The 21,351-nt window shown below is 50.3% G+C and overlaps 1 protein-coding gene across 12 annotated transcripts in view; it reads left to right on the plus strand.

The window, feature by feature from the left end:
* The window catches only part of DHRS12 (dehydrogenase/reductase 12), a 134,620-nt gene that overhangs the window by 85,465 nt on the left and 27,804 nt on the right, over positions 1–21,351 (plus strand). For 3 of the 12 annotated variants that reach the window (XM_079903086.1, XM_079903088.1, XM_079903090.1), the window contains exon 1: positions 15,451–15,815. In XM_079903086.1, coding sequence (XP_079759212.1) covers positions 15,510–15,815 — 306 coding nt within the window. In that variant the 5' untranslated portion in view covers positions 15,451–15,509. Of the gene's footprint in view, positions 1–10,611; positions 11,047–11,505; positions 11,613–15,450; positions 15,816–17,465; positions 17,549–21,351 lie in introns of those variants that run through there. The other 9 variants (XM_079903091.1, XM_079903089.1, XM_079903092.1 and 6 more) reach the window with 7 other exon arrangements.

Consider the following 21,351-nt stretch of genomic DNA (forward strand, 5'->3'; position numbering starts at 1 on the left):
GTGGGTTTTGGCTGGGTTGCCTGCAATGTGGCTAATGTAGGTGCTTTTGGTCTCTGCGTTTAAATACTCTACAGTAGCAGATCTCCTTAATGCCAGGCTAGGGTTTGGAAGTCTATAAACCCATTTGTTTGGGAGTCCGTGACGACACCAAACAGCCACCACTCCCGTGCCCTCTCGCCGCCGCTGTGAGCTGAGGTTCCTAGGAGCGGGGTGCCGTGTCAGGGTGTCAGCCCCCGGGGTGGGGGGAGCCCCTGTGCTAGAGAGTTCTAGATGAAGACTGACATGTGTCACAGCTTCTGTCTGTCTTTACACGGAGCTGGGCTGCTGTGTGTGAGGGGGTGTGTGTGTACTTCCTAATCAAACCAACCCCTGAGTGGCCACCGGTGTGGGGCACCTTCCTTTATCAGAAGTGTCAGCTCAAAGCAAGAGAGGCTCACTCCTCCCCGTGGCTTTAAGAGAAAAGGACCCGTGAGTCCCATGCGCATCTCCATCGAGTTTGGAGGCATCTGTCACCTGGAGTCACGTTTGGTCCTGGTTTCCTCCCAGGTAGGAAGAAGGTGCTAGCTTTGCCCCTGCTGCGTAGAGAGGGGAGAGCCCTTATTCCACCCCTGTCCCTCTGGGTACTTTCTAGTTTCCTTTTCACTTGAGCCGTGAAGGAAGATCAGAGGGTTTGCAGCTTGCAGTTCCTGCCCTCATTTGTGATGCCCCGTGGCATTCTCGTCGTGCCGCACATTGCCCTCTCCGTGCTGGGGGCCTGAGAGGGTCTGCGGGCAGGCAAGGTGCTCCATGGGCTTGGGACCCAGACAGTTCTCTGGGCCAGCAATAAAATGAGTGAACCCCAGAGAGCTGCTGTGCATGACTTTGCGGAGAGACACTGAGTGACTCGGGGTGACATCGTCAGTATGCTATACCCACATGCCGGCAGGCTCTGAATGGTAATTTATTAGGGCCTCCCTCAAGGGATGGTGAGACGCTTATGACGAGGCGCATTTCCAGAAAGCCGTTCAGGGCCAAGGCAAATGGTCCACAACCATGGTTCTCTGAAGGTCTGACTTAATCCAGAGATGACATGCAACTGTGTAGGAAGTGATGGGCTGCTGGCCCTTGAACTGATTCCATTAGTACCATTTCCCTCGTCTGGGCTTTTGATAGAGGATGAGCGTGGCAAGCTCACAGTTGCGATCGCTTGGCAGGGCCCTGGAGTACGGACATTCTACACTCATGTACCTGCAGACTGAAGCACCAAGGCTGGCCCAAACCACGGCCACCCCTCCTCTGCAGGACGTCCTAAGGCAATGGTGCTCTGGGGAAATGAACAAGGTAACCCTGAACTTTCTGGATGTTATGAAAACTCAAAGAAGAGACCCACACGGTTAGGAGGAATAATCAGTTGTTCCCTTCTGAGAAAAGTCTGCAGCAAAAAAAAAAAGTGTACACTGAAGTCACTTAATTCTGTTTGCTACGATGGGCGTCATGCAAAAACACCATCGTGCTTCTCTACTCCTTGCCTGAATCTCTCGAGATTGCAGTTGGCTGCAGTGCAGTGGGATTATTCCATTGGGGTCAGCCACACTAGTGGGTCTCAGACCTCAGTGAACATCAGAGCTATTCCCGGGTTTGTTTAAAATGCTGAATCCCAGCCCACAGGTATTCTGATGTGTGGGTCCCCACTGATGCTGATTCCATGGGTTAGAGAACCGCACACATGCCCTCAGCCCACGCAAGAGGCACAAACTGACCCAGGACGGCCCGATCCTGGCGGTGACCATGAGGGAAACACGATGTTACTTCCAGCGTTTCATGTTATTTCCGTCTGGTTTACCGTAAGAAGAGGCAAAGTGGTCAGTAGCTTCCATTTTTGTGTAGCTGAATCTTGTGCTTCACTTCCTTGGGGGTATTTTCATGTTGATGAAATAAACTTGGTCAGTTTGTTCCTCAGCACCTTTCCAGAGCGCCCTGGGGGAGAGACTCCTCCAAGCCTTCGGACTCTACTTGTTCTTAAACCAGTGGCATCACCACAGGTGCAGACTTTCCCCTCGGAAGCCGACAAGCATCAGGGGCCTGTTCTAGGCAGATTTGCTCCACAGAACTCATAATCCTCAGGTGGGTGGACGGGTTTGTAGTGGAGATTCTAGAAAAATGACGTAACAGAAAAGCCTTCTTATTGATTCTAGTGGTAATTTTTCTTTTTACGAGTATGGAAGTAAGAAGAAAGCAAATCTCTCTTTTATAGAGATCGAATTTCAGTAGTTCGGTTTTCAGGTCAGCTGGGGTCATAGCATCCAAGTCATCTTGGGTATCTTGGGAGACAGCATTTTGCTATTTAGCAGAAGGAAAATAGGAGATGGGTGTTTCTGTTTTTTAAATTGAAATACATATATATATATATATATATATATATATATATATATATATATATATATACACACACACACACACACACATTCTTTTTTATATTTGTTTCCATTATGGTTTATCACAGGATATTGAATCTAGTTCCCTGTGCTATACAGTAGGACCTTGTTGTTTATCCATTTTATATATAAGAGTTTGCATTTGCTAACTCCAAATTCCCAATCCATCCCTCTCCCATCCCCTCTCCCTTGGAAACCACAAGTCTGTTCTTTACATCTGTGAGTCTGTTTCTATTTCATAAAAGTTCATTTGTGTCATATTTTAGATTCCGCATATAAGTAACATCATATGGTATTTGGCTTTCTCTGTCTGACTTACTTCACTTAGTATGATAATCCCTAGGTCCATCCGTGTTGCTGCAAATGGCATTATTGCATTCTTTTTTTATGACTGAGGAGTATTCCATTTTCTATACGTACCACATCTTTGTCCATTCATCTGGCGATGGACATTTAGGTTGTTTCCTGTCTTGGCTATTGTAAATAGTGTTGCTGTGAACATAGTGGTGCATGCATCTTTTCGAATTATATTTTTGTCTGGATACATGCCCAGGAGTGGCATTGCTGGATCACATGGCAGCTCTATTTTTAGTTTTCTGAGGAACCTCCATACTGTTTTCTGTAGTGGCTGTACCAACTTACATTCAGGAGGTGGGGTGTTTTCAAATACATCTTGTATTGTTTTCTCTGGAACGCTTCCTTAGATCAGTTAGCTTTTAAAGTTTAAACTGTCTTACTGCATTGTATGGAAGTATAGTTCCACTTTATAGGAAAAGAAAAGGCAACTGGTACTTTCTGCAGGTTTGTACCATACCAGATGTGGTATCAAGGGTTCACATATATGGCATGTTCTAATCAGGCTCCTGAAAAGTCTCGTGATTCAAAAGCCCTTTGTTCTGATCACCTCCTGTTCATTCCATTGGTGAGAGAGGGGTTCCCTGCCCTAAATAGGGTGGCCAAACACACAGCACCTGACATTGAACAGATGAGATGGACAGCCTTTTTTTTTTTTTTTTTTTTTTTTTTGCGGTACGCGGGCCTCGCACTGTTGTGGCCTCTCCCACTGCGGAGCACAGGCTCCGGACGCGCAGGCTCAGCGGCCATGGCTCACAGGCCCAGCCGCTCCGCAGCATGTGGGATCTTCCCAGACCGGGGCACGAACCCGTGTCCCCTGCATCGGCAGGCGGACTCTCAACCACTGCGCCACCAGGGAAGCCCTGACAGCCTTTTTTGAGTCACATATACTCACAGCCTGGGGAGGAGGATGTGGCCTGCTGCGTGATGCCACATGGACACTGCATGCAGAAACGGAGTGAACAACCAGGGCTGTAAGGGGTCCTGCTTTGTAGTTACAAGAGGGTGGGGTAACCTCTAGTTCCGCAGGAGGATGGGATTGGTTTGTCTGAATAATTTCGCAGGCTGGCAGGGAGGTGAAGCCTGTGAGGTTGCCGAGAGGGTGGGGTGTGGCCAGTCTGACTGATCAGGGAACTAGCCGGGTGAGTAGCTTTCCCCGCTGGGCGGGGGGCAGATCTGGTGAAAGCAGGGGACTCTCAGCTAGGCCTTTGGGCCTCTCCGAAGCTCAAAGATGTCAAGGCAGCCCATGAACTTTTACGCCTTGCAATACGCCCTCCAAGATCAATCCCTGCCTGTATTGGCCATATTCCCTGGATTCTTAGTATTAGTATTCCAAGTATTCCCTGGATACTTAGTCCTGGATTCAAGTCTGGCTTTGAACTTCCTCAAGCACCAAATCACCAAAGGAGATATAATCAATGATAAGGTATGCATTGTCCATGAAGTTCGCCCCCCTACCCCAGCACTATCCAGGTGAGAACACTCATCGTCTCCTTCCTGAATAGCTCTGTCCCTGGTCGACAGCACTGAGCTCCCGTGAATGATTTTCCCCACAATTGCAAAAATCTTGCAGTCTGATTGGATTCTTCCAAGACGAATTTTTTTTCACTCTTTATCTCTTTACTTTAATATTTCAGCCTTTAAAATGTCCTGTAGCCTGTACTTTTCCATAGCCACACACACAAAAAAGGCATTTTGCAAGTCAGTCTAGAGTTTATAAGTGTGTTTATAAAGAAGGCAGTTTCAGTTCAGTTGCCAGTCCTCTGGGGCAAGGCGCTGTGGCCCAGCTTCCCCTGGTCCCTTGTGCCAGCCCAGTGGGGCCGCCCCAGCTGCAGCAGCTGTTGAAGCTAATGGCTCACACCTGCAGCCTTTCCGGAGCCCTTCCTTGGTTGGGTAGAGCCAGCTTCTGCATGAGTTGCCACTCCCTTGCACATGCACACGTATACACACACAAACGCTCGCACGTGCGTGCACACACACACACACACACACACACACACACACACACACGGTTATCCGTTTCTAAGGACTGATCGGGACAAGAGGGCATCCCAGCTTCAGGGCAGGTCAAACTCTGGTGTCATTTACGCGCCAGAGCTCCCCAGGGGGTCAAGCCAGACTTCACAGAAGCCACATCCTTTCCCAGCTTCTTCCTTTTTCCTGTCCTTCCTCCCTGTCTTGCATTCTGGTTTCTCCTGAGACCACTCCCTCAATACATCACATTAAGTGAAGCTCCACTTCAGGCTCTGCCTCCGGGGAACCTGACCCAGGACAGGGCTATTTTTCCACAGCTGGAGGCAGGAACTATATCAGTAGTATAGTCCCTTTTATAAGCCCTTTTTTTTTTCCTAAAATGACTGTTTTAAAACTTTGTTTTCTTTATAAAGGTGATACACGCTTATGGCTAAAAATTCAAGTAGTGTCAAAGGCTATAAAAACTTAAAAGATGACCTAAATGGGAAGGAAATCCAAAAAAGAGGGAATGTATGTATACATATAGCTGATTCGCTTTGCTGTACAGTAGAATCTAACACAACATTGTAAAGCAACTATATTCCAATAAAAATTAATTTTAAAAAGTAATATAAAGCTAATATGCATATTAGGTTAAAAAGTGATGTGATCATTTAGTTTACTAATTAAAAATTTGTCTGAAAAAATTAAAAAAAATAAAAAGTAAAAGATTTCAAACCCTACCATAACTCTTAGTTCTAGTCCCCCAAGAGGTCACCAGCATTCATCTTTTAGTCTCTTTTCAGAACATATCTGTATATATTTAAGCATAAATATGTGATTTTTATATAATTTACATCACATTATTCATACTACTCTGCAACCTGCTTTTTTCCATTTATAAACCAAGAACTTCTTTCCATCCTCAACGCAGAGACCTGCCTCAACAATGACCAATACACGTAAGACTCATTTAAATAGGCACTTTCTCTGTAACTGTCAGGGCCGATCATTTCTGTGAATCAAAATGGAAAAACTAGTAGTTTGACATTTTATTTTGCCAAATGAACAACTGAGAGCTCAGTTTGACAAAGTAGTTGTCAGTTCCCCCCTCGTGTGCCAAACAAATGAGCCTGACTGAACCCAAACTCCCTGTGAAATGATTGAGGATCCGATTAGATCAAGGGCACGTGACCCACCCGAGGGCAACTCAGCTCAACAGTCCCCAGCAGTGGATTAAAGCTCGCGAGAGAAAAGAAGTTGAACTGGTTCTGTGTTATTCACATCCACAAAACCACATACGTGAGGAGCAAACTATCCTTCCAATAGAGCACCTGTGTGTGAGCGTGTGTGTATGATTAAGAAGCTGTATTAGGCAATGAACACAAGACAGAGGCAGCACCTGAATATCACAGAAATTATAAAACATGTTTTAAGATACATAACAAAAGTAATAATTAACCACAGAGCAATACCATCTCACACCCACTAGGATGGCTACTATAAAGCAACAGCAAAACCCAGAAAATAACAAGTGCTGGAGAGGATGTGGAGAAATTGGAACCCTTGTGCACTGTTGGTGGGGATGGAAAATGTTGCAGCTGCTACGGAAAACAGCATGGAGGTTCCTTAAAAAATTAAAAATAGAACTGCCATATGATCCAGCAATTCCGCCTCTGGTTATATACCCCAAAGAGTTGAAAGCAGGGTCTTTAGAAGATATTTGTACACCAGTGTTCACGGCAGCATTATCCACCATAGGCAAAAGGTGGAAATACCCCAAGTGTCCATCAAGAGATGAATGGACAAACAAAACGTGGTGTATGCATACTACGGACTAATATTCTGCCTTGAAAAGGAAGGAAGTTCTGACACACACCACGACGTGAATGAACCTTGCAGACATTATGCTAAGTGAAATAAATCAGTCACGAAAAGACAAATACTATATGCTTTCATTTATGGGAGGTCCCTCGAGCAGTCAAATTCATAGAGACAGAAAGCAGAATGGTGGTTGCCTGGGGCTGGGGGGAGGGGGGAAGAGGGAGTTGATGTGTAATGGGAACAGAGTTTAGGTTTTGTAAGATGAAAGGCTCTGGAGATGGATGGTGGCGATGGCTGCATGACAGTGTGAATGTACTTAACGCCACTGAACTGTGCACTTAAAAAAGGGTTAAGATGGTAAATTTTATGTTACGTATATTATACCACAATTTAAAAATACGTAAATAAAATCACGTATTCCTCAATCCTTCCAAGCCTCCCCAGAATGATGGAATCACCCAGGATTAAACAGCTGGCAAGGGCAGGGCCGTTTAGACATTCCATGCATATGTAAGGGCACACATGCTCACAGGCTAACAAAAACCCAGTCTCACTCTTAGTTGGCTGAGGTCTTAGTGCCCCGCCTTCTGTCTCTGAGTGCCTCTGACTTAGTGGGGGGGCGGGGGGAGAGGTAGGCGCGGGGGAGAGATGCTGGTGGAGGGAACGGTGAACTTGCAGCCTCCCAGTCAACACAGGAACCAATCAACCAACCAAAAAGAGGAAGGAGATGGTAGATGGTAGAGGAAGTTTCCAGCCCCACACAAATGACTGAAGGAAGAAACTGAAGAGAAGCCCCCAGGAGAAGCGTCCCATCCTTATAGAAAAGGGGTTATATGTGTGGGGTCCGGACCCCGACTGTCGGGTTGGAATCCTGACTCTGGTACTTTCTAGATTCTAGTGTGATCGTGGACACGCCTTGAAATTCTCTGTGCCTCAGTCTACTCATTTGAAACGAGCTTAGAGTAGTGCTTGGCACATGGCAAGTAGAGTACAAGTATTTGTTAAATAAGAGAAAAGGTCCTGTGTTTCACCCTCACTCCTATGCCTCAAGGACTGGGTGGTTTATAGTGCCGTGTAGAGGGGAAACTGAGGCTCGGAGAGGTGCAGTGTCTCCTGTGAAGAGGCATCAGAGCTGCACACGGGTCTTCTGACTCTTGATCCCAGTTCTTGCCACTGCGTGTCTGCTGCCCTCTCCCTGTGTCCCTTGGTGGCCCTTGTCCCGAGCCAGCAGTGGGAACCAGGTGGTACAGGGAGCATTGGTCAGGCTGAGTCACTGCAGCCCCTCAGAGCATCAGAGCATTCTCTGGCTTCTTTTGCACTGAGGACCTGTCTGCCCTGAAAGGACAGCCCTAGAAACAGACTGCGTGAGACTTTCAGATCCACACAAGCCCCATCTGTGGGAAACCATTTCCTTCATCAGTTCCGTTAACAGGGTGACTGATCGACCCAGGCATCACGACTGCCCCGCCCTTGGCCCATCTCGTCCCCGTGCCTGGTTCTTGGAAAGTGGACAGGGCTAGGGAAAGAAGGTGCGCCTTCGTGTGTTTTTTAATTTGAATGGTAATTCGTGAACATAGTACAGAATTCAAAGGCACCAAAGGGTGTTTGGTGTAAGCAGAGTCTCTCTCCCCACTGACAGATCTCTTACGAGAGGCCTCCGCCCCATGATTAGCTTCCTGTGAAAGGAAGGACACCCTTAAATCCATGGATCTGCCCTTCGGGGAGTTGGTTCAGATGGGCAGCAGACGGTTGCCCCAGGGGAGAGCGACTCTGTTAAACTGGTGGCGTCAAGTGACTTGGGGAGGCAACCAGAGAGGCAGTGCTGAGTGGGGTTTTGCCTCCCGCCGGGTGCCCGTGTGGGTGGGTCATTGTCTGCCGTGTCATCCCTGGGCTGCTTCTCTCCTCCCTTAGTGTGAACCCCAAGAGGCAGCCTCCGGTTTCTTATAAGCCTTTTGCGATTAAGGCTGGGAGCGCCCATCCCTTCTCGTGAATATGGAAGAGACGGGTTCCTTAATCCGTGTACAGACAGGGTCAGGACACTGAGGGAAAACAGGGATCAGCATCAGAGACCTTCCTCCCGACCCGCCACCTCACCCGCCTGCCTTTTTGTTCCCTTTGCTTTCATGTCTCCTCCCTACCCCCAGCTGCACACTAAACACGTACAATGAGCGGTGCCTGCGCTTCCCATGGATTTATGATTTATGGTTATTCAGCTTATTACCTAAGTGGTTTTGCCAGGTAAAATATTAAGGCACCACTGCCGTTATAACCTTGTCTTTCATGATCTCATTGGCAGCTGGTGTTGCCATGACAACTGAGCTGGAGGAACTGGTACTGAATTTCAGTGGAAGAGATGCAAACACTGGTGTGTGTGTGTGTGTGTGCACGCAGACTTCCCATCATGTGTATCTGTTGTGCAGAAAGCCATGGATTTCTCAATCCTCACCTCCTGCTTCTCCTTCCAGTTTGGTCAAAATTAGCTTCAGGGCTCTAAATCAGTTAGAAGCAAGCTTTAGAGGATGATTTCTTTGTGTGGCTTTTGAGTAGCAAATTGGGACCAGGGACACAGAAGAAATATCTTCGAGGCTCTCTACCCACATGAAATGAAGCAGCTACACCCACTGGATGTCGCTCCTTTAAAAGCACCTTGGGCCTAACTTATTTAACATCTTTGTGTAATTCTCTTATTAGTCATAGAAAGTCAGAGCTGGAAGGGGCCCCAGATGTCATCTATCTAATTTCCTTTTCATTTAGATGAGAAAATTGAGGCCCAGAGAGGCTAGGTGACTTGCCCCCATACAGTACGGTCCAGTGAGAGGCTGTTGGCTCTGGAATCCCACTGCCTGGCTCGAGTCCTGGCTTCAGTGTGTATTTACTGTGACCTCAGCCAAGTGGCTTACCCTCTAAGTCTCAGTTTGTTCATCTGTAAAATGGAGATAATAGTGAGAACAACCTTACTAGGTCATTGTAAGGGTTAAGTGAGATAATCCACAATATTTGGACATATTAAACCCTCAATAAATTTTATCACTATTACCCAGGGTAACACTGAGAATCAGTGACAAAACAGAACTAAAATCCAGCTCAGCTAACTCCCACTTAAACTGGACCCTTTTCCCATTAATCCCGTCCTGTCCTTTGTTTCTTTTTGGTGTGTGTGTTGCTTGTCATCCAGGGGAGACTGGAGTTCCCGTTTGAGATGAGGTTGTCTTTTCTTAAAACCTCCTATGAAGTGTGTACAATGCAGTCCCTAGTGGATACTTGTTGATTTGAGGATAAACATTACATGCTTCATGCACTCATGGAACGTGGATGGAATGTACACAGCATGGGTGTAGCATAGGAGGGAAAAAATGAGAAGAAAACTTGAGGGAAGTGAATGTTTTTTGATCACCTCGAATGAAACCAGGCAGTTTGCTCAGCTCTTTACAGATGGCTTTAATCATCACAACAAGCCCATGAAGTGAGCATATTCATTCCCGTTCTACCAACAAGAAAACTAAGAACGGAGTAGGTCTGCAGCATCCCGGCCTTTACACGGCAGGTTGAGAGAGCTGGGTTTCCACCCTTTTACTGCAAGGTGCTGCTGATGTCCTCAATACACTGTGTGGTTCAGAAGAATTTCTTACCCCCTCTGTGAGCCAAAAGCACATTTCCTGAGGTGGTGAGAGAGGTTCAGAGCAGACTGATACCTTTTCCATCACTGACACAGAGTGTACAAAGCACAGTTGTGTAACTCTGGGGGTCCAAAATGTTCTCCTGGTCTAACCTGACTGGCATTGAAAGTCACACCAGGCTGGGTGGCTTTACAGAATGCCACTTGTTTAAACTTCCTTTCATCACTCTGTCAAAAATAAGAGCAATGCCATGGAACCTCACAGTCCTGTTCAGAGGAGCAAGCTGTTCTTGGGAAATTTGTTTCAAAAGGTATTCTGCATTAAATACACGCCCACTTGGGAGGGGGCAGTGATCCTATATCGTCTATCCTAGGTAATGAGGCCATTAAACCAGCTGGTCTCTGCGCATCTTATGTAAGGGTGTCTCAGTCTCTGGGTGAGTTGGGTAAACCAGTACAGAATTTAGCGGAGAGAGGTTTCCTAACTGGGACTTAGAGATGGAGGTCAGATGTGGACAGGGGTGCCCAATTCCTACATATGGGGCCCAGAAGGGGCTGGATGACTTGTCTAGGATGTAGGCTGACACAGCCACTATGCTTTTTTTTTTTTTTTAACTAACACAGTATGTTTATTTGGCCTTGGGGGATCGGGGACGCTGATGAAGATTTGGAGGAGATAAAGGGCCCCTGGCACTGCGAGACGCTGCAGAACTAGTGGCACAGGTCTGTACTTTGGAGACAGACTTACCTCTCCGGAGGGAGAGAGACCCAGCCCTGCCTCTCCACAACCGTGTCACTGTGTGCATGTTACTGACCTGACTTATTGCACCTGCTGAAGAGGCCATGTCCCTCCGCCGAGATACTGGGGGCATTTCGTGAAACAAGGTAGGTGGGAACTTAGAAAATGCTGGTTTTTCAGTAACCCCTATGATAAACCCATCAGATGAAGACATATTTTTAGTATCAGTAAGCCTCATCGCTTTTATTCCACACAATTTTCTGGGTCATCAGATTCTAGGAGGTGCGCTTCGGTGCCATCTTTGCATCCTAGTCATACCCCCAAAACGTGCTGACGCCCGGCTTCGACCCAGAGGTGACTATGCAGACCTTCAGCGCGGCCCGCAGCACGGTCTGCCCTCCCTCCCTCCCCCCCTCCCCAGCCCTCTGAGGCTGGGGCTGGAGGGGGCACTCTCCAGACCCGGGGCAGGAGGGGCGTTCCACGTCGTACGGAGACGCCGTCGCATTCCCAGTGGAGAAAAGCCCCAAAAGCCGCGGTTTTTATGTAACTGGGATGATGTAACCGCTGGCTGGCCCAGGGGGCGGGGCGGGGCGGGGCGGGGCGGGGGCACCGGGAGAGCAGGCCCGCGAGACTCTGCGTGCGGCGCCCGCCCAACCATGCTCCTCTACCGCAGCGCCGTGTGGTTCGCCAAAGGCCTGCGCGAATACACCAAGTAAGGATGCAGAGGGTACCGCGCCGGGGGCCGCGGGCCGGGGCTGCCGGTTGGGGGGCAGGCCGTCCGGCTGTCACGTGGCCCGCCTCGGCGTGCGCGAGCGAGGTTAGCGGGGACGCGCCCGCGACTTCCCCGCGATCTCTTGGACCCACCAAGCGACGGAGGCGCCCGTTAGCTGGCAGCCCGCGGGCAGATGTGCCGGCGGCCGGCGCGACCCCCGCACCTGGCTGGCGTCCGGGGGCGGGGCCTTGCAGCGCAGGCCCCACCCACTGACGTCAGGCGGCCCAGGCGCCTGAGAGCCTCCAGGGTGTTCCCTTGGCACCCTGCTGGGCGGGCTCTGATACAGGCTCCGTGGGGCTGTTTTCGGCGTCAGACGGGGTTAGTTCTGAGCTGCTAGTCGAGATTCTGTTTAGTACTTTCCTGGGTGTGTTTTTTTCCTCACTAATCAACTGCGGCTTGTGGACTGTGACCTCTCCCTCCAGCTGGAACATTCCGGGCGAGGGTTTCAGGTCAGCTCTGCACCCAGTGTGAGCTTGCTGAACGGTGCTGGATGGTTTCACCGGCCCCGTGATCGCCCTCGCTGTGGTTTTAAGGTGTGGCCACTTCTGGCAGATGGAGAGGTGGTTTTTATCTTAGAATTAGTTAGGCTTACGCAGTGGTTCTCACCCCTGTCTGAAATCAGAAATCACCAGTGGAGAATTTAAGATACCATTTTCCAGGCCCTCCCCTTAGAGATTCTGATTCAGCTGATGTGCACTGGGGCCTCGACAGACATTTTATTTAAAAATCCTACAGGTGTTTCTTCTGTGCATCCCAGTCATCTCTAGGAGACTTCCTCTCCTCCCTGCACTAGGGTTTTTATCAGTTCCTAAGGCAGCCCGGGCAAATTTCCGTCATACCAGGACTCCAGGCATCATTCCAAGGGGAGACAGCTACTGCTGCTCCCTTCTCTGCACCCCACATCCTTTTGGAAAAAGTGCAGACCCTCCTCAGGGGCCAGTGCTGCAGAGAATGTGGGAAGTGTAGCCGTCAACCCTGACCCACTGAATTTAGGTGAATACCGTGGCCGCCTCTTTCAAAGGGGTGTACAGGCAGTGGCCACCATTTGCCGGGTCTTTCCATGTTAACACGGAATGCAGCATGAAAAGTTTGAGTCAGCTTCCTGCCCCAGGAAAGCAGGCTTCTAAAAGTCTCTCCCCAGACTCTTCCGTGAAGTTGGAGGGGTGCAAACGCAGGCGGGTTTCCCTCTATTATGTATTTAGTGAATTGGAGGGAAAGACAACACCTCGCTTTGATTCCAACTTGAGAGTCTGTAGTTTGGGTTTACAGTGTTTTTCTTGGCACACCAGGATGTTTATAAAGCTTCCTCACGTTGGGCCCCTAGGCAGCAGGATCTAGTTACAGTTTCCTAAACTTGCCGGAACCTAAGAATTACCAGGGGGTAGTTCAGCTACCACAACTGACTCCTAAGCTCCTAGCACGTGTGGGTGGGACCTTAGCAAATTCCATATTGGATAAGTTGGGGGAAGCCTGCCGGGGAGCTTGATTCCTGTATTCAGGGAGTTCAGGAAACACTAAGTACAGTGGCTGCTCAGCTCGAATCAAAATCACCTGGAGGGCATGTGAAACCACTCACTGATTGCGCGGCCTCACCCTGGAGTGTTTGACTCCGTGGACGGATTGCCAGGTGATGCTGATGCTGCTTGTCTGGGGACCACTCTGAGCGTGAGGTAGAAGGTGCCCTAGGCTGGGGTGTTGGGCTTCATTACCTACCATCTTATGACCTTGTAAGTCATTTATGTCTCTCTATGTCTGAAAAATAAGGACTGATATCAAGAGTTTATAAAGATGAAAAAAGAGGGTGGGAGGACACAAAACAAACTAAGTTGTCTTATTAACAACAGACTGGATCAGGATGGAATCCCTGTGTTGAAGGCAAAGGACAAAGGGAATTATGACATGTCCTTTAGCCCAGCCTGGCACCGCCCACTTGGCAACTGGCTCACAGTCTGGAGTTTGAGGAAGAGGTTTAATCCACAGGAGCCGTCCTCAGCAAACCTAAGGCTCTAATAGGATCCATGTGGTAGCCCAGAGGTTAAGGTCTACTCTGGCTGTGTGTCACAGAGAAAAGCCTCTCAGCTTCCTGCCCCAGGAGGAGGGGGCTCTTGGGGCCGGGCCCCTGTGGGGCATTTACTTGGGGCATGTTCTCTGGCCCTGTGGTGGTTTGGAAAGCTCTTCTTTACTCCCCACCAGTGCCTTGTCCTGCCTGGGCCCCTATTCACTGGCTTCCTGGCCCTTGATTCTTTCTGAGAAACCTCTTTCCTCTGCAAGAAAATCTTTTCACAGTGATCCTGGGACCCCGACCTGTGGGAAAAAAACAAATCTTCCAGCTTCATCTTTGGTTATAGTTTAAATTACTCTCAAAAGTCCCTAATGATTTGAAGGGCTAGGAGGTGGGGGGGGGGCAATGAGCTTAGTTTTGAATGTGAAAGGTATTCATGTCGTTATTAATACTAGTAATAATGATAGCAACTATTATTTATTGAGTTCCTAATTTATTCCAAGTGTGTGATAAATGTCTCACATACATCATCTCACCCAGGCTGCCCAAGAAGTAGCTTTTATTATCCCCTTTGTGCAGATGAGGAGACAGGAGCTCAGAAAGGTTAAGCCAGCACATGAGACGGCACAACTGTTAAGAGGCAGAGCTGTGATTTAAATCCAAGTTGCTTGATCCAAAGCCCTTATGATTGATATTATTTTTAGTTTCAAGTCAGCCTTTCAGGAGGCCTTGGAACAGTCAGAAGTCTTGCTTGCCCCGCTAAGTGGCCCACTAACAGCGGAAGCAATGGGAAGGGCATTCTCTGAGCCGCCCTGCATGTTTGGGCGAGTCACAGATGGTGAGAACAGGAACATTCTCCTTGGTCTCTTGACTGTGAGACCAGGGGCCATGACCGCCCCTGTGGCAAAACCAGACCCAAGCTCATAAACATTCTTTGGCCCTCTTCACCAGCGTCCAGGCATGTAATTGGCAGTTGTGCTGTGCCAGGGCATGGGGCAGGAGACCAGCTGTTGGCAGTCTGTGTGTAAACAGGGCGCGGGGAGGGCACTGGGCTTCTTCCAGAACCTTTGGGGGAAAGAGTTGCTTTCTGCATTGCAGGGAATCAGCTCTTTGGGTGAGAGACACAAGCTGAGACCCCAGCCTGCTGGTGTGTGGGGAGAGCTCCGCCCTGTGGGTCTCCTCCTGCCAATCCCCCTACACTCTGCCTCTACTGCCTCAGCCAGTTTTGTAGCTGGGAAATACTAGGACAGTAAAGCTAGAAGAGGAAGCTCAAAAAGCAGAGAGAAACAGTTAAGGAACTCAGGGTTGTTTCTGTCCAATATGATGCCTTTGTGCAAATTAGAAGAAGCACCTCCCTGTCTATGTGCTTTGCTGTCATCCGGCAGAAAGTTGTCCTGATGCAGATACGAATCTCTCATCACTGTGATCGGAACGGCGCCCCCTAGAGTTGTGCAGCACACACCCTGTGGCCCCAAAGGAGGCTTGCTTCCTCTGAAGGCGTGCAGCCCTCATACAACCGCACCTGCCCCCTCCTTCATTCCCTACGTGCAAATCTACCCTCTTGGCCATGGTCCTTCTATACCTGGGTAGAGACACCTGTCCTGCGGTGCAGTAGGCACGATGTTCCTGGTCGCCTAAGCTCCTCTCCGCTCCCCCCACTGTGGGAAAAAGGCCCCCCCAAAAAGATCTATCTATCAAAGGGTTTTTTTGGGTGGAGGGCACCTCCTGGTATCAGAGGCAGTCAGAGAAAGGTAGTTTGGCCACCAAATTGTTGGAATCGCCAAGCATTTTCAGTTCAGGAAGCTAACGGTATAGGAAATGTAGGCCTGGAGGACATGGTGGTATTCATGAGACCAGGGAGGATAGCAGGGGGAGCCCAGGAAGAAAGGGGCTGCGTGATGTGCCGGAGAGAGCACGATGCCCAGCTCAGAATTAGGCTTCCTCCCCACAGGAGATTGTGTTCCCAGCTACTCACGGCCATTCCTTCTGTGGCTCTGCTGCTTCCAGGAGTGGCTATGAATCTGCGTCCAAGGACTTCATCCCTGATGACCTGGACGTCCAAGTCCCTGGAAGAGCCTTCATGGTCACCGGGGGGAACAGCGGCATTGGAAAAGCAACTGCCTTCGAGATCGCCAGGCGAGGTGAGCAGCCTGCTAACTCGTGCGCGCACTGGGCCCCGAGGCCAGCCTGTGGCCGCTCCACGCCGGGGAGAGCGCCCTGTGTCACAGGAGGGTCAGGAAGGCCACGGCCAGCACAGCCGGGAGCCCTGAACAGTGACCCCGTGCTGATCGGCACAGCTGCTGTGCGGTAAGCTTCAAGCTAGAGGCGGACAGAGCGAGTGACTAGAGGAGGCTTTTCTCAACACGGTTAATTCACAGGAGAGCTGGGGTCCTGTCCACATGTCATTGTTTTCTGATTAAGAACAGTGAGGGGCTCCGGCCAACCCTAGGCGTCTGAATCACCAGTGGAACCTTAAAACAAAAAAACACCTGCATATTTGGTCTCCAGTTCCTGTCTTCCCAACAACAACGGGGTCGGGGGTGGGAAGGATACTGGGAGTCCCTCGCAATTTGCCTGTGGACCCTAGTTAAGAACCAGAGCCCCCAGAATAACGGGGGAGGGGCGTGCAGTGAACTTCCTTCTTCCTTCCTGGTGTCCAGCCTTCAGGTTTCGAGCAGCTGGAGACAGCCTCCCCTTTCTCCTCCCTAAGCTTGATTTGGGGAAGCGCCTCTCTGGGTGCCCGTAAATTATTCAGGCAGCTGAAGTCTTCCTCCTGGTAAATGCCGGAATTTCCTGCATAAGCTCAACTGCCCTGGGTCACTTAGTGGCAATGTGGTGGCTAGAAAAGCCTGCCGTGTCTCTCCAGAGCCCCTTCTCCAGGAAAAATGGATGTTCCGGCAGAAGTTGGGGAAATAAGTTGGGAATTTATCACTTTTCAAGATGCTCGAGATTTTTTTTTTTCTCTAAAATTGTTAGGCATTTTTCAGGGGAATATTATACCATTTGGAGTTGTATTTAATTATCTGCCAAGTCAGGGGGAAGATTAACTGCATCTTAGCAACTGGGAGGTACTCTGAAGAGCGGTGGGGACGAGGATAAAGCAGACGGGCTGGTGGTGTGATTAGCGTGTAGCTTCCCATTAAACAGAGCCCATTTTAAAAAGCAGCTATTGTAGGTGAAGAAGGCAGGTTCCATAATGCTTACTTCTTTACTGCCACAGACAGCGTAAGTCCCCTTTAAATAGGCCTTGATTGACGACGGTGTGGCTTTTGCTGGAATAGTCTGAGAGCCATTTATGGACTCAGCCATTCAGTAAATATTTATCGAGTTCCTGCTGCATATTAGGCAGAACATTAGACTCCCCGGGGAGCTTTTAAAACATCCGCAGGCCTGGGCCCGTCATCTAGAGCTTTAAAAACTTCCCGGGTGGGTCCAAAGTGCAGCTGGGTTGAGACCTGTGTGTCAGGTACTCTGTGAGATGTTAGGGATGCCGGTATGACAGAAACCGACCCTTCTCATCCTTGATATATTCAGACGCTTAAGTCAGGACATTGTCCCAGGTGCACGGTCAGTCAGCTCAGGTAGGCAGGAGGACGGGTTCCAAGATCACCCTCTCTCTTACATCTGCTGCTCTGACTGTGGGGACCATCTGTCTAGATTTTCCAGAATAGTCTCCACTTCAGGTACTCTTTCTGTGAGCCCGTATGTCTTAGTCCTTCATTTGGAAAAGCTGGTCTCCATAGCTGTCACTGTCGCTGTCCCTCACAGACGGTTTTGTTGAATTCCACCAGGTGGCACAGTTCACCTGGTTTGTCGAGATGAAAACCGAGCGGAAGGTGCCAGAGGTGAGATCATCAGGGAGAGCAGGAACCAGGTGAGCTGCTCTGTGGCCCTCCTGCTGGGGGTTCCTGCCTGCGGGGTCCGCAGTGCAGGGGGCTGGACTCCTGGCCACGCGCCCCGAGTTGGCAGTGGCCTGTTTGTGCTTCCGCTTGGGGGGCAGCCTCAGCCAGCAGAGCTGGAGCTGTGCTTTTCTTTTTTTTTTTTCAATGTGTTTCGGGACAGAGGTCCTATTTTATTTTATTTTATTCTATTCTATTCTATTTATTTTTGCTGTACAGCAAAGTGAATCAGTTATACATATACATATATCCACTCTTAAAATATATATATATATATATATATATATATATTTATTTATGTGGCTGCGCTGGGTCTTCATTGCGGCACACAGGATCTTCGTTGCCCCATGCGGGATCTTTAGTTGCAGCATATGGACTCTTAGTTGCGGCATACGGGATCTAGTTCCCTTACCAGGGATCAAACCCGGGCCCCCTGCATTGGGAGCACGGAGTCTTAAGCGCTGGACCACCAGGGAAGTCCCCATATAGCCCCTCTTTTTTAGATTTCCTTCCCATTCTGGTCACCACAGAGCGCTGAGTAGAGTTCCCTGTTTTATACAGTAGGTTCTCATGAGTTGTCTGTTTTATGTATAGTATCAGTAGTGTATCTATGTCAATCCCAACCTCCCAATTTCTCCCACTCCCCCCTCGCTCCTCTGAGCTGCCGCTTTTCAAAGTCTGGGCTGGACTGGGGATAAGGGGGGCAGTGAGGTTTGATCCCACGCCCCATGAAGGCACCTGCGCCTGCTGGGGAGACATGATACGGACGTGGCACTGCTGGGGTCCCCCCCACAGAGGGAGGCCACGTCAGTGAGACACATCAGAGGTGACTCAGGGTGAGCCAAGCTGTAAACTGACCCAGTGGTCTTCGGAGAAAGAGGGACAACAGATGACATTTTGGCCTTGATGAGAGCCACTTCCTCTCGAGAGCTTTCACAGCTGGCTCACGGTTTGTGGGCTTCCTCTTCTGAGACAGTCGGAACCAGGACTGGCTATATAATCTGTAGGGCCCAGCGCAAAACGAAGGTGTGGGACCCTGGTGTTAAAAGCCTAAGAATTGGAGGACGGCGAAGGCATAGCATTAACACAAGCGGGGCCTGTACTCCAATAAAAAGTAATTTTAAAAAAAGTTCCGGGGCTTCCCTGGTGGCGCAGTGGTTGAGAGTCCGCCTGCCGATGCAGGGGACGCGGGTTCATGACCCGGTCTGGGAAGATCCCACATGCCGCGGAGTGGCTGGGCCCGTGAGCCATGGCCGCTGAGCCTGCGCGTCCGGAGCCTGTGCTCCGCAACGGGAGAGGCCACAGCAGTGAGAGGCCCGCGTACCACACACACACACAAAAAAGTTCCCCCTTGAAGGCACTCTGGCTTAGGAACACAGTAGAATCTCTAATAAGAACAAAGTTAACAGTTCCAAAGTCCGAAGTGTTATTGCTAGGAGACTTAAAAATCATCACAGTAATGACGAAAGGAATGAGTGATCAAAAAAGAATTAAGAAATAAAAAACAAGCGGGGCCCTCTTGGGGTCTGTGCACCTGTGCAGGTGGCACCCCGGGAAGCCGGCCCCGACGGAGGCCCCTGAACTCCCAGTGTCAAGTGGAGAGGAGGGGGCTGGCTGGCAGTGACCACGGGCCCCTCACCTTCGCTCCAGAGCATGTTGCTTCCAGCCCCACCTGGAGTTTCCTCCTCTGTCCTGTGCACCTGCTTCTCCAGCAACTGCCCATAGCCGAGGGGTGGACAGCGCCCCGCGCCCTCAGGCTTGGGCCGTGGCTAAAGGGAAAACAGATGCCCCAATCTAGAATGGACTATTTTGCCTCTGCTCATGAAGGTTATTCCACGTCTTGAAGTAACGTTTTCAAGGCAAGAGACTTTCCGCAGACTCCGCAGCCTCTTGCCATCAGATTCCTCCCGGAGGCTTAGGGCTGGCTGAGAGCTCGAGGGTCTCTAAATCTTCCTCTGATGTCTGCAAGGGCAGCTGTGATCTGGGGGCTGCAGTTCTTGAGATGGAAAGCTGGCTGTCTGCCTGCTGATAACTTTCAGTGGTGCTGCTGCAGGATGCAACAGGAATACTAATCTCAGGCTATGGGCAGGGGAGGCTCTGTCTGGATCCCAGCCCGCTTTGGTTTGGGCTATGTTTTTCTACAAAGTGGATCAATATAGAAAAAGAGGACACGATGCTGTTTACGCTGTTGAGACCTCCTTATGTCCAGCTGCACCATCTTTGGGAGGTAGTGCTGAAAGGGGGAGCAAGCATGTTTCCTGGGGCGGGGGGAGAGGGAGCCCTTCACCTGCGGCCTCCCCCCATTCACGTTCACAAACCCACGGGAAATCCTCTCCTCTTTTGTGTTTGTAAGTGGCCGCCAGCACTGAGCGCTCCGAGGGTCCGGGGCCGGTGGTGCCCGTCTGCTCATCCCCGCGGGTGTGGTCTCCCTGACTCGTGCATCCTCCGGGGTCTTCCCCGGGATCGGCTGCTCCTTCCAGCTTCATCAGGGGTGTATGGGAAGGAGCGGGGCTCCCATCTGAGTGCCGATTCTGCGCTCACGAAGCCTTGTGAGCTGGGGCAGTGCGCTTAGCTTCCCTGAACCTCAGTTTCCTCATCTGAAAAGTAGGGTGATACTACTTTGTTCATTTTTGAACATCTCGTTGAGTGTGAACGTGTCAGGCAGCATGCTGGGAGCTGGAGATTGACATGGTAGAGGCAGTGCAGCCCCTCTCAGTCTTGTAAGGATTAAGCGATCAACAAGCGTTTTCAGCAAAGGATGTGCCCCTCCCTGGGCCCGCCTGATCGGCTCTGTATCACGGTGGGGCGGGGAGGTGTGGACGGCGTGGCTTCCGAAGTATGTGTTCCCCCAGCTCCCACGTCAGCCACCTCGTGCCTGCATTTGACCAGCGGCGGGTATTAGAGGAAGATTGGGAGGAAGGGGGCGGGAGGAATGGGGAAACAGGATATCTGGCCTCCGTGGCAACAGCTGAATCTCCGCTGAGGTTCCTGCTTCTGGGGCGAGCGCTGCTCTCAGGCTCAGGTCACATCAGCCCCTCCCGTTGCTCCTGCAACCTAGGGCTGGTGGGCGCTTCCTGCTGCTGCTGGTCTCCGGGTTTCTTCACCAGTCCCAGCTGAGTTCTCATCTCCCTTCTCCTCTGGGAAACCAATCCCTGCGTTCAGTTCCCTCTGTTGAAAGTGGTTTCTGTTAGACCCTGGCTGACATAACATGGTAGTGCTATGACATGGGAAGTTCAGGGCATCATAGTATGTACAGCTCTCGATCCATAGAAGCTATTACTATTATTGCTGTTATCAACATTGTTTATGCTAATATCATTACCCCTCCCAACCTTACATTCTGTGCTTTTCAAGTTCCCTAGTTCTCTTTCATCAGTGCTTGGGCCAGTAAAGCAGGGAGGGAGGGCACTGGCGGGACTGGTCCTGGGTGCATAGTTGGGTGGACATCAAAGAGCGGTGGTCCTTTGGGCAGGAGAGCCTGGGTGGGGTGTGTGGCAGGCCAGCTGAGCCAGGCGCGTGTGGGCAGGCTGGGCACCAGGGAAGGACAAGGTCACGTGGGAACCAGCTGCTTGGACGCACTGGCTTGGTAAGATCAGGTGTGTGGAGTACGGAGAGTTCAGTATCCTGCCACGGGGCTCTTTCTGGAGAGGGTGTGTGTGGCCCCAAGCTTGGGGGAAGGAGCGCTTGTCACAGAGCAAACTCCCAGTGCAGCATCCACTGTGTCTGGCACAATGTTCCTGATGGGCCCAGGGAGCGAGTCAGAGTGGACCCTCCTTCA

Source organism: Stenella coeruleoalba, assembly GCF_951394435.1.
Source record: "Stenella coeruleoalba genome assembly, chromosome: 18".
Classification (NCBI taxonomy): Eukaryota; Metazoa; Chordata; class Mammalia; order Artiodactyla; family Delphinidae; genus Stenella; species Stenella coeruleoalba.